The sequence below is a fragment of the Physeter macrocephalus genome, chromosome 13 (genome assembly GCF_002837175.3).
Source record: "Physeter macrocephalus isolate SW-GA chromosome 13, ASM283717v5, whole genome shotgun sequence".
NCBI lineage: Eukaryota > Metazoa > Chordata > Mammalia > Artiodactyla > Physeteridae > Physeter > Physeter macrocephalus.
Window position 1 is genome coordinate 5,769,022 of NC_041226.1, and position 13,154 is coordinate 5,782,175.

The window sequence follows — 13,154 nt, forward strand, 5'->3', positions numbered from 1 at the left end:
CAAGAGGGAAGAGATATGGGAACATATGTATATGTATAACTGATTCACTTGGTTGTAAAGGAGAAACTAACACACTATTGTAAAACAGTTATACGCCAATAAAGATGTTAAAAAATATATATCCTGTGATAAACCATAATGGAAATAAATATAAAAAGGAATGTACACATATGTATAATTGAATCACTCTGCTGTACAGCAGAAACTAAGACAACATTGTAAATCAACTATACTTCAATAACAAATAAATAAAAATAAAAAATAAATGCCACACGGCAAATGAAAGTAGGGGTGCTGTCCCACAGAGGAGGGACACCTAACCCAGCCTCAGGGAGGGTGGAGAAGGGGGACACCAAATGTCTATGTTGAGAGCTGCGGGAAACTAGGAGTTAACCAGGTGAATTCACAGTGGGAAGGATGAGGAAGAACACGCCATCCTGAAAACAGGATGGGCCGAGATCAAGAAAGAGGACAGCATAGCAAAACATACAGACCCACACTCAGGAGGCTTACAGACTACTGAGGCAGCTAAGACGTCAGTTAAATAATTAAACAAATATGTAATTGTAGGTGTGCTCAACTTTATGGGGGAAAAGAGCCCACAGAGAGCTGGGATATAGGATCTAGCAAGGAACTTGAGCTCATCTGTGACAGGAGAGAAGGCTTCCCTGAGCAAGTGGTATTTGAGTTGAGATCTACAGGAGGAGCAGGAGATAAAGACGTGAAAGGGGAAGCAGAAGCGGAAGGACGACCTGTGCAAAGGCCCTGAGGTGGGAGGGAGCACGGTGCTCCAGAGGAACTGAGAGCCGGCTGTGCTGCAGCGCTGGGGTGAGAGGGGAGAGGCGAGCTGCAGCCATGTCGTGCTGGGCTGTGTGGTCTGTTCAAGAGCAATTAAAAGCAACTGGAAAGGTTAAGTAGGAAAATTATATGCTCTGCTTTGCATTTCATAACCATCACTTGGGCTTCAGAATCCAAAAGGAGGTAAGAGTCCCCATAGGGTGGTTGCTTGGAAGGCTAGTGCATCCATTCGGAAGGGATAGACTTGGTCTGGGTGGTAGTAACAGAGGGTAAGAGAAACGAGGATGAACTCAGGAGGCACTAGGCAGGAAGCCTGACAGGAATAGCCTACAGGGAATTAGAATGAGGATGGTTTCAAGGATGAGTCAGTCCTAGGTTTCTGGTTGGCCTGCCTGGGTGGCACATGGCCGGTCACTGGTACTCGCAACCAATCAGTGAGAGAGGGAGGGCTGACAGAGAGCCAGGGTCGGAGGAGTCCACTTTGGATAAGCTGAATTCAAGGGACTCTGGAGACGTCCAAGCACTCGGACATAACCTGAAGCTCAGAAGGGAGGTGCAATCGTGAGAACCATTGGTACATGGGATGAGGTCACGGGTAAGCTGACACAGCCCATGAGCATGCGGAGTGAAAAGGGAAGGGGGCCCAGGAGCAAGTCTTCAGGAACTCCGTTGGGTGAGAAGCTGGGTGAGAAGATGAGCGGCCAGCAAAGGACTGTGAAGCAGTCAGAGGGGTAGGAGGAAAGCAGAAGAATATGGTGACATGGAAACCAAAGGAAGACAGCGCAATAAAGATGGAGGGAACAGTCAATCGTGCCAATTTATGCTAAAAATTCAAGTAATGCCCATTAGGCTTGGTTCATGGTGACGGTGGAGGTGGTGGTCACTGATCGCTTAGCCAAAGCCAGCTGGGGGCGCTCTTGCTAAGTGAGTGATACTAAGGGGAGGAGGTTAGGGAGAGCCAGGTGGCAGCGGAGGAGAAATGAGTGGGAAGTGATACAGGAGGCGCCAATTCCCTCTTCTACCCAGAGTCTGTGTCGAAATGTAAGACACACAGCCGCCTGTAGCAATGGTATCCCCAAATATTGAGGCTGAAAAAACCTAAACAAAGAGAGAAGAGGAAGAAGAGGTGGAGTTTTGTGTTCACGACTTGTAGTTTATATTCATGACTTAGTTGACGCCCACCCCAACTCGCTCCCTTTTTAGCTTTGAAGGATGGAAAGCAGTAACCATGGCAGTGACGGAAAAGAGGAGGTGGGAGGCAGCACCTCCCCTCTCTGTGCGTCTCTGTGGCTATTGATCGACGTAACCATACCTTTCAGCATTTTGACTGCGACCTGGATTGAGACCCCTGTCTTACTGATTCCATAGGCGGTTGCATTCATCACTTTCCCGAAAGCACCCGATCCCAGGACCTTCCCTGCAAGACACGTGGTGAGTGAGCCCATGCTGAAGATTTTCCAACAAGGAGGAAACTCGACAGAAACATTTGGAACATCTGATTCTTACCAAATTCTAAATTTTCTCTTGGAAACTCCCATTTGAGATCATACTCGTATTCTCTGAAATCAATGTAGAAGTACTCATTATCCAGAGAGCCGGTCACCTGCACCATCTGTAGCTGGCTTTCGTACCGAAATTGCTTCAGAGGTGAAATAATGAGTCGATTAGCCATAGAGAGTTCTTCAGAAATGGGACACAATGATGACGTTTTACCTTTGCTTTTACCTTTTTGTACTTGTGACAAATTAGCATGGTTAAAACGGCAACAAAGGGAAGACAGAGGCCAATTGTTGCATAGAATGAGATGTTGTCCTGGATGAAAGGGAAGGGGCCTGCAAGGGAAGAGCATCAAGGAGCAGCGGATGAGAATTCCTGGTGGATACTGTAGCAGAATGCTCGTTACAGTGTCTCACATCCTGTCTGAGGAACCTACAAGCCCTCTACTAAGACGCTATCCCCACAGAAAATCAGGGTATGTTCATATAAAGAACGATTCCTTCCCAGAAAATTTTAAATGATTCCGAACCCATTTAGAAAGAATCATTTACTAGGGGTCTTAAGAATTACCTCTATTTAAACCCACAGGATGTGAAAGTCAGATAAAAAAGATGTTCGTCTACTATATAGAAACTAGATAAACAACACGGTCCTACTGGATAGCACAGGAAACTATATTCACTATTTTGTAATAAACTATAATGGAAAAGAATCTGAAAAAGAATGTATATATATTTATATAAAACTGCATCACTTAGCTGTACATCAGAAACTAACACAACATTGTAAATCAACTACACCTCAATTAAAAAAAAAAAAAGAAATTTGTGTTCCCACTATGAAGCTGTCATACGAATGTGGGGAAGTTAGTTTGGGGATGCCCATGAGTGTAGGTGGTCAGGTTTCAGAATTGCTTAATTTAGGAGGGATCTAAATATCAAACCAAAAATGATAAGACGGCAAAGCTGAAGGCAAATAAGGAGATTAACCAAAATGGAAAGTGGTAGAGACTCCAAATTACTAAATCTGTTTCCCTAGAGCTGGATTTCTTGGTAGATGTCCATTATACTGGGAGCTTATGGTTCTACCCACACCACTTGAATTCATGAGTCACAATAATGCCAGTAGAAGTCACTCTGCCCTTGAACTACAAAACATGTATGTTCAGTGGGGATTCTTGCCTGACTCAAAAAGCCTTGTCGTCTCACACACTGAGCCTACACACTCTTGTAAAACTCCCCAAATAAAAGCGAACGACAGGGACTAACTTCTAGTAGGGAATTCCTGAAGGTGGTGGGTTACAATAGCAACTGCTGTCTACCTGGTGAGTTTAGAAGGATTGTTTCACAAGAGGTGCCGAGGGAATTGTATGCACAGCACTTCACCAGGAACCCTTTGACGGCCTCGCTCATGTTCAGCGTGCTGCTTGATATCCACTGTCCAAATACTTTTCTGTTGGCCTTTTTATTCCAAATTCCTTCTGTGATCTCTTCTGTGCAGCTGAAAAGAAACAGCAGACGGAGAATTTAGACGGGAGGGGCTATCGTCGGATTGGAAGTGAGGGTTTCTCTAGTGGGGTCTACAAGAGACATCTATTAAACGTTATCAGAAACAATCTATGACCATTTAGAATTACGGTCGACTCAGAAGGTAAGCATTTTAAATGCTTCATCGTTTCTTCTTAAACTGAATTCGTGAGAAACAGTCAACATGTCAGAGAGAGTTTTACGTTCTTCTAACACAAGAGGGGCCAGTGTCTTCATTACTTGGGAGACTTGTCTGAACACTTCTTCCAGGTCCAAGACGGTAACGGGTACCCGTCAGAGGAGCAAGAAGCCTGACTTGCCGATGCCTCGGCGAGCACTTGAGGTTTCCCTGTAGAAGACAACAGGGAAATCAAGCTCATGAAGTACAGTGCTTTCCAGAAAGGGTTTCAAAGTCAGCTTCATATAGGCTGCTCACGTCCCCTACGGAGTCTGTGCTCCTGGGAGCGTGTCTCATGCAGGGTGACTCAAAGAGGGGGCCCTCTTTCCCCCTGTGTCACCTTTTGTGCAGGCAGCCCTAAACTTCTCTGGGGAGCACCCCCTTTTCCACCGCTAGACCCCTCCTGGAGAGAGCTCAGGTGTAGACCTCTGTCTACCGACCACCCTAAAATGAGTCTTAGCTTCAGGAGAAGCACCTGCAGAAAGTCCAGCAAAATGGACTCTCATCTTTTTATGGACCAGAGAAACAAAGATTATTAGAACAGCTAAACGGCAGGTAGCGTGACTTTTGGCCTTTCCTTACCAGGACCTCTCAAAGTACTAACATCAATAAAGTCACACAGTAAAGCACCTTCCGAGAGGATATGGAATCAGCATCTTAGCTTCAAAGGATGAGCCCAGAAAGGGATCTGCGTATCAACAAGCCAGTAGATACGAAAGTACAATTTCAAAACACTTCAGCATGTCAAAACACTTTTGTAGCATTCCTTCCCTAAGCCACGGCTTATCTCTTTCCGATCCGAGTGAATACACTTTCAAGGAGTTGCAAGCGTAAAATAAAATTGCTTGACAGTTTCACTTACTTCTTATATTCAGCGTGAACATTTTTGTGAACTGGGCATCACCATTTTCTGCATGGAAGATATATTGTCCTGGCTGGTGTTTATGGTTGCAAAACTTAGATACGCTGTTGGAAAAAGAATCAAAGACAGACTTAGCCAGATTCTTTGAGGAGATGTTGAAACGAATAATGGTGTGCATGGGAGTAAGTCTTCCTGAAGACGCTCTCTCAAGTTCAGTGGGCAGGGAGGTGCCAGATGCTCTTGCTACTCCAAGTGTGGTCCACAAACAGGCAGCACCAGCCTTGGTATTATCTGGGAGCTTGCTAGAAATACAGAATCTCAGGCCCCACCCCAAACCTACTGACCCAGAGTCTGCATTTTTAAGATGATCTCCGTGGAATTCACATGCACCTTAAAGGTTGAGAAGCGCTGATCTAGGCTGGAGCTGCTAAGAGAGACAGGAAGGTTCCGGCCTCCACTGTTACATACATTCCAGACTAGCCTGACTTCCTGGAAGTATGGGAGAACCTTGGTAGGTGGCGGAGCCCATGGAGCCCCCAGCTTCCTGAAAGGATAGCTCTCTGACATTGGTCCAAGGCAGGACCTATGACCAACCCGGGACTTACATAGTGATTGACAGTGATGAGGGCTCAAGTCCACTGAGTACAGACGTCTCTGAGTGGTCTCAGCAGGCTCTAGTTTCTACCTGGGGTGCTCACCCACCAAGCCTAGCAGGTATATGGGATGGTGGATATTCTAGGAGAGGTGGGGAAGCAAGGAGCTGTTGAATGTGCCTTCATGCATTGAAGAAATAGAAAATAAATTTCCCTTGGAATAAGAAAATCTAAGCCTTGTTCAGAAGATACTGAATTAGGCCACCTCTATATAGCCTACTTGAAGTAAAAAAGGAAAGAAAAAGTATGTATACACAGGAAATGTGAACAGGAGGAACTATGCAGGATGCAAAAGACCTATGAATACGGCTCCGGTCCTCAGAGACATCATAATCCAGGTGGGTGGACAAAACCTGCCTACGTGGAAGAGTGAAAGCATTAAACTGAAGGCCCGTAGATCAAAGAAGGCAGAGGTCAGTGTCGTGAGAGAAGTTCAGAGGGCTTCGTAGAAGCAGGAATTGAGCTAGGTCTTTAGAGTTGAGTTGGTCTTCATGAGAGAGTAAAGAAAAGACATCCAAGCAGGGGGCAACAGCATGATTTAAGCCATGAGACAGGAACTCATAAGGCCACAAGGAGAGAAACGGGGAGGTTTCTTGGCTAGAGCAGAGGTGCAGGGTGGGATGCAGCAGAACAGAGGGCTAAATGGGCAGGGTGGCGCCAACTGATCTGGGACCTTGGAAAACAAGTCTAATTATTTCGACCTGGTGGAGAAAGCAGGGAGGAGATGTTGTGGATTCCTGAGCAGGACAGGAATGTTATGAACGGTTATTTTAGTTTAGAGTGATGGCAGCAGGAAAGTTTATTGGGGGGAAGTCTGGAGGTAGCTGTTGAAGTAACCTAGGAAGTCACTCATTCATTCATGAATTCACCCATTCTTTCTCCTGTCAGTGGTAGAGGCTATTTGTGGGACGAATCGGGAACAGAACAGTGAGTTAACAAAACTAGGTTTCTGTTCTCACAGAATTTACAGTTTGGTGGCGAAAGCAGACAAGTAATGAGCAGTTACAGTACAATGTGGGAAATCTTAGGAGAGGAGAAGTAAAAGTTCAGATTTCAGAGTTCAGAGTGTGAAAAGATGAGTGTTGTCTAAGGCAGGGAAAATGGGGAGGGAGAGGAAAGAGGCACCAGGACAAAAAGAAACAGCAGGTGCTGGACTGGACTTGAAGAGGAAGGAGAGAACAGAATCCCAGCTGATTCCTAAGAGTCAAACCGCACACATAGCAACCAATAGAGAAGAGTTTGAGCCCAGGTTTATTTGACACCAATGTTCTGCATCCTTAACTCGGAAGCTTAAAGGTAATTCTGACTGCGTATAGTGATGGGAGATTTCATTTCCTATCAGGTGAGCACTGAACAAGCTTTTTGTTTGCCTTGTTAACAAGAAGGCTGAAAAAGCAGAAAGGGGAATTTCTTATCCTGACCTACTTCTGGACAACCAGAAGGAAACGGCTGGTGATGCGGAAATGACAGAAAGATTGCAGGAAAGACAAATTATAACTTTAGGGAGAAAAGTTAAGTATAGGTACATGCGATTTCCAGACTTTATGAAGGCAAGGTTTAAGTGGTCCAAGAAGAGAAAGATGTGAGCTTCTAAAAGGGAAAATGTAATTCTCACCGGACAATAGCCAAAGACCCTGAAAAGGAAGAAGAGAAGAGATTAAAAAGAAGCCAGTGTGCTAGCCAGGGACCATGCCAAAAGCACCAATCAATTTGATAAAGAAATTACCAACTAATGAGAACCTACTGTATACCACAGGGAACTCTACTCAATGCTCTGTGGTAACCTAAATGGGAAGGAAATCCAAAAAAAGAGGAGACATATGTATACATATAGCCGATTCACTTTGCTGTACAGCAGAAACACAACATTATAAAGCAACTATAATCCAATAAAAATTAACATTGAAAAAAGAAATTACCTATACAACTATTGATTATCGCGCAGACCAATATGTTTTGTAAACGTTTTTCCTCCTAAGTCTTTTGTGCTGTCTGAATGGAGCATGACTTGCCATGGGGTAGACAAGAGAGCATCTGAAACATTCTCATTCTTCCAGGTAGGAAATCGGTCACAAAAATAGCCTGAACACAAAACTGAATATCCAGGTCCTTCTCAACCGCCTGCCTTCCTATTTATGGCAGTTAACCCCAGCAAAAGCAACAACTGCATCGCCAACCCTCCCCTGGAAATTCCAAGGGGACTAACCGATTAGTGCCAGGGAGTTGCAAACTTCCTTCTTCCCCGGGGTTTTTCTGAAAATGGCCAGCGGCCATGAGATGGGAGATCGGGAAACTGGAGTTCACAGTTGAAATATCTTTGGTGACTAAGAAGATGTATTCTCATTACAACTATGAGAAGGGATTTCTCCTCTGTTACAAGCAAAATGCAGGTGATTTTTCTTTTCCATGTAGCGCCCAGAGCTGGGGAGTTGAAAAGGGGCAAGTCTTTCCAGCAGCTCAGGGAGTAACTTCACTATAAAAAATGCTTTATTCAAAGAGCAAGGGATGATAAAGGTCAAACCAGAAAACAGGGAATAATAAAGCACAGGTTGGGGAAGCTGAGAGCTTCTGAAACTGGAGAGTGAGGGGCTGGCAGGAGTGAGTGACTTTACCCGGCACTGGAAGACCCCCATCAGCAGATCCCTGCCCCCTCAGACTGCAGGACATGGAGCGGGTACAGCCTGGCTGAAGTTGAGCCCAGTCTGCACACACTTCTGTCCAGAGTTAAACAAAGAAAGCTGGGCAGGGGGCGGGAGAGGTGCTGATAACTTTATATCAATCTACTTAATACCATGCTCGTTTGTAGTTTATTTCAGGGGAGCCCACAAGCCTGGGGAAGTATTACATAATCATTAAAAACGCAAGAGCGAAGCACAGGACATCTCATAAGGCAGCACGCTTTTCTTTTTAAATAACCAAAGCACATGCCTGCTCTTCTGTTTTCTTACACGCTAGGTCTGAGAATCTCACACTTTTGAAATGAGCTGGTGTCAAAAGGCAGTACCAGAGTAATGGTTAAAAACACAGGCTTTGCAGGCAACTCTGCCACTGCCCGGTGGTGTGACCGTGGGCAAGTCACCGAGTCTCTCTGTGCTTGTTTCCTCATCCGTAAAACGAAGATAGTATCTACCTTATATGGTTGTTAGAGGAGAAGTTTTTGTTGAGTTTTTATTAAAACGGTTTTGTATAAACTGCTTATAACGGTGCCTAGTAAACACGATAAATGTGTTAGATCATCACTACTGTGAGGCTTATGAAGTCCGGGAATCATTTTGAATAAAGAAGACATTTAGAACCTTTACTCTGGGGTATACAGTAAGTGAGAAAATCGCATTAAAATAAAGATGCAGAGAAAAAAAAAAACACTAAAGTAAATGCCCATCAACAGGAGTTAGTCAAAATAAAATGTTCTAAAAAGAGGACTATTGTGTCACCATAAAAGTGGTAATGTAAATAAGGCAAGCCATTAAAATGATAATATAAATAATAATAATGTACTTATTAACACAGCAAGAGATGATATTTTTTAAGTGAAAGATCAGGTGACAAACGGCACGATTAATTTCCTGTTTGTACAAAAACCTATACTTACACGTTTCTATCACGGTGGTTACAAAGTCTGAAATATAATTCCTGGTGGTGGAATTATGGGTGCTATTTCTATTTTTATTTTTTTTTATTTCTATTTTTTTTAAAGGCAATTTCAGAGAGTAAGAGTGAACGAAAGGTTTTGACTTTGCCCTAGGTGTGGAGCAAGTAGCATCGCCTGTTTCCATATTTAATAAAATGAGATGATGAGGATCAAATGAGATAATCCGTATAAAGGACTTTGCACATCAGCACATAGTAGGGCTCAAAGACGTTTCTTTTGGTCTCAGTGAGGCTTCATGATGTGGTTAGTACCCTACAATTGAGGGGGCAGCGTCTGGTTGGAGGTTCCGCTATTTACCGCTCTTTACGGTCCCCAAACGTCTTTCCTTCCGTTCTGTATACATTCAGGGCTCATCTGCTTCAGGGAACCAAAAAAGTCCTCCTAAAGAAGCTCAATACACTCCTGTAATCACATATCATTTATTGACTTGAGAGCTTGCTCTTCTCTTTGTCCTAAGAAGGAATATGTCTCACCACCCAGAACCCAGACTCCACCACACCACTGGTACCAATAAGTGCTCAGTTAAGGCCTGTTGTGGGCAGAACTTCGACCTGGTAGAGTTGGGAAATTAGATATTTCAGGGAAAAAAGAAAATACAGGGATTGGGCATGCCTAAGGAGACTCTTTCAGAAGAAATTACTTAAATAATTATAACATCCTAATAAGTTGTTGTTGTGTGTGTGTGTGTGTGTGTGTGCGTGTGTGTGTTTAACCATGAAACTAGGAAAAGCTAAGGCAGATTTGTTTATAAGGAAGTCTACAGAGATAGAAAATTAGGCAAACTAAAAGATGAAATATTCTAGAACCTTTTCCCAAGACCAGGCTGTCAGGACTGCTGGAAAGTTATAATTTCATAAAATGTAAACACATAAAGAGAAGCCCTAATAAACTTTGGTGTAATATTTGAGGAAGTAAATTGGAGAAACGAAGCTGTGAAGGTGGGGAAGCTGCAAGGTTTCTGGCACACATGCTCTGACCACACCAAAGCTTTTTCAGTAGTACTGTTATTACACAGACCTTTCGGTTACAAATAAAAACTGGTGTCACTTTGCTTATAAAGTCCTCTCTTGCCCCATGATGAAAATACTGTACTTCATAAACAAAATTCAGTTTGACTAAATTGTTGAACCTAAGTGATGGATAAAGGATGCTCACTGTACTATTCTTTGAGTTTATTAGTAAATTTGGAACTTTTTATAGTAAAAAATTGAAAAGAACTCAGGTTAGAATTTAGTCTGCATCCCCTATCACAACACAGAACCTCATGTGGAGAGCAGATGACATTTAGAGCACTTGTGTTCAATTTTTGTGTAGTTCATCTTTTTTTTTCTTTAATTAATTTTTATTGGAGTACAGTTGCCTTACAATGTTGTGTTAGTTTCTGCTGTACAGCAAAGTAAATCAGCCATACATATACATATATCCCCTCTTTTTTGGATCTCCTTCCCATTTAGGTCGCCACAGAGCACTGAGTAGAGTTCTCTGTGTTATACGCACAGAGGCTCTCAGTAGGTTCTCAGTAGTTATCTATTTTGTACATAGTATGGTATATATGTCAATCCTAATCTCACAATTCTTCGCCCACCCCTGTAGTTCATCTTTCATTCAACATTTGGAGCATCTTTTTCATGATGAAGGAGGCTCCATCTCACCTTGGCATTGCCACCTTGGCAAGTGGCCCATCACACCCAGTGCGTCGTTATCACCAATTAATACTGTAGTTCTTCGGGAACTTTTTAAATAAAATAAACACTGAGTGATAGGTGTTGTGGGGAGTGTCATGGTCCTTGCAGTGCAAAGAGTATGCCACTGACTTATCTTTGGCCCAGGCTATGCACTTTGACTTGCTTTCTAGGGGTGATGATGAATTCATTCATTTACTCAACAGCTGTTGGCGCACGAGGCATTGTACAAAGACGGAGAAATGACAGCACCCATCCCAACAGAGGTTATGAACTCACGGCTGGGATTCAACACAAAAAGAGGTTAACTTTGCATGAGAGGTACACATCACTATAGAAACCAGGATCTGCCCTGATTTATTCATTTAGCTACCTCCAGAAGATAATTACTTGGGGTCAGGGGTGCAGAGTGTGATCATGGGATGAAACCAGATTAACTAGCCCACTAGATTGCTCCAAGACCCATAGATCAGAGACACAGTCCTCTAATCAGTGAGTCCGTCAAATCTTAAGAATTGTGCCAGATGGCACCAGCACAAGTAGCAATGACCTCCCAGGTGGCCCCTGGCACTTACATGTGCCTGTATAACTTGAGGGCGCTGGGGGGAGACATCACCTTATTCACGCTTGTAGCCCCTTATGGCATTGAGACCATCAAGAAGACATTAAAGGAATATTTGTTGAACTAAATTGAATTGATCCTCTATCTCTTTGAATCAGGTTCAAAAGAGAATCCTGTAGAACTAAGAGCTTCTCTGACAGGGGGTCACAATACAAAGAAGGATGGGGAAAGTGACAGCACTGACATCCTGAACACAGGTAGTCAACTCAACTAGCAGGAGAGGCGCTGACTCCCTGCCTTCTACTTTCAAAAGTTTGATGGTTCAGCATAAGGGCTTGTGACAACGGGGTGACCCCTCCAACGCAGTGGTTCTCAACCCCAGGCAATTTTTTCTCACCAGGGGACTTTGGCAATGTCTGGAGGTATTTTTGGTTGTCACAGCTTGGGGTAGTGGTGCTACTGACATCCAATGGGTGGAGACCAGGGACGCTGCTAAACATCCTATCATGCATAGGAGAGACCCCCAGAATGAAGAATTACCCGGCCCAGGATGTCAACAGCCTGCTGTTGAGAATCCCTGAGTTAGGGGACTATGTGTCCGTCCAAAGGTTGCTTTCTTAATTACTTGAAAAATGAATGCTTCTAACATGAGGAGGTTTGGGTGAGAGGGCAGACGATGCCATGCAAACCTTGTGTTACAGCTCTTCTTAAAAAAGCAAACAAGGATCAGTTACAAATCACTCTGGGGTACAGAACAGCACAGTCATCAGGAAACAAACGGAAGAATCAAGATGAAAAGAGCTTATTCTGACTCTTCACCTAGACCCGTGCTATCCAATAGGAAGACAAACAAGCCACTTATGTAATTTTAAAGTTTCCAATTAGCTTTCTAAAAAGTAAAAAGGAGTAAATGGTAATAATAGATTTTATTTAACTCAATATATCTAAAATACTGTCATTTTAACGTAAAATCAAGACAAAAATTATTGAGGTATTTCACATTTTGTTTGTCACACGAAGTCTTCAAAATCTGCTGTGCATGTTACAGCCACACAACATCTCCATTGGGACCAGCTGCATTTCAAGCTCCCAACAGCCATATGCGGCTGCCGGCTACTGTACTGCGCAGCACAGATCCAGACCTGTGATGGGAATCACCAGAGGCTCTCATTAAAAATGTGGAACCTGGGGGGACTTCCCCGACGGTCCAGTGGTTAAGACTCCGCGCTTCCACGGCAGGGGGCGTGGGTTCAATCCCTGGTCGGGGAACTAAGATCCCGCATGCCGAGTGGTGCAGCCAAAAAAAAAAAAGAGGAAAAATGCAGAATCTGGGGATTGTGCCTCAATTTTAGTTCAGCATGTTTGGAATGGGAGTCAGGAATCCACGTTTGTAACATTGACCAGCTGATTCCCATACAGTTGGTTTATGGACCTGTTGTTGAGCATCAGTGATTGACTCTCGACCACTGACTTGCTGGAGAGATGACAGGTACCTCTCAGCTCAGAGTCTATCCTGAAACCCTTACCTAGGATTAGTTTTAAGAGATAAGGGGGGGCTTCCCTGGTGGCGCAGTGGTTGAGAGTCCGCCTGCCGATGCGGGGGACGCGGGTTCGTGCCCCGATCCGGGAAGATCCCACGTGCCGCGGAGCGGCCGGGCCCGTGAGCCGTGGCCGCTGAGCCTGCGCGTCCGGAGCCTGTGCTCCGCGACGGGAGAGGCCACAACAGTGAGAGGCCCGCGTACCG

The 13,154-nt window shown here is 44.1% G+C and overlaps 1 protein-coding gene across 3 annotated transcripts in view; it reads right to left on the reverse strand.

The window, feature by feature from the left end:
• The window catches only part of FLT3 (fms related receptor tyrosine kinase 3), a 116,735-nt gene that overhangs the window by 19,128 nt on the left and 84,453 nt on the right, over window positions 1-13,154 (reverse strand). For all 3 annotated transcript variants that reach the window (XM_055089565.1, XM_055089564.1, XM_055089563.1), the window contains 6 exons: window positions 4,862-4,965; window positions 4,062-4,170; window positions 3,617-3,795; window positions 2,524-2,630; window positions 2,305-2,437; window positions 2,111-2,215 (listed from right to left, as the gene is read on the reverse strand). In XM_055089565.1, the coding sequence (XP_054945540.1) occupies window positions 2,111-2,215; window positions 2,305-2,437; window positions 2,524-2,630; window positions 3,617-3,795; window positions 4,062-4,170; window positions 4,862-4,965 (737 nt within the window). The remainder of the gene's footprint in view (window positions 1-2,110; window positions 2,216-2,304; window positions 2,438-2,523; window positions 2,631-3,616; window positions 3,796-4,061; window positions 4,171-4,861; window positions 4,966-13,154) is intronic.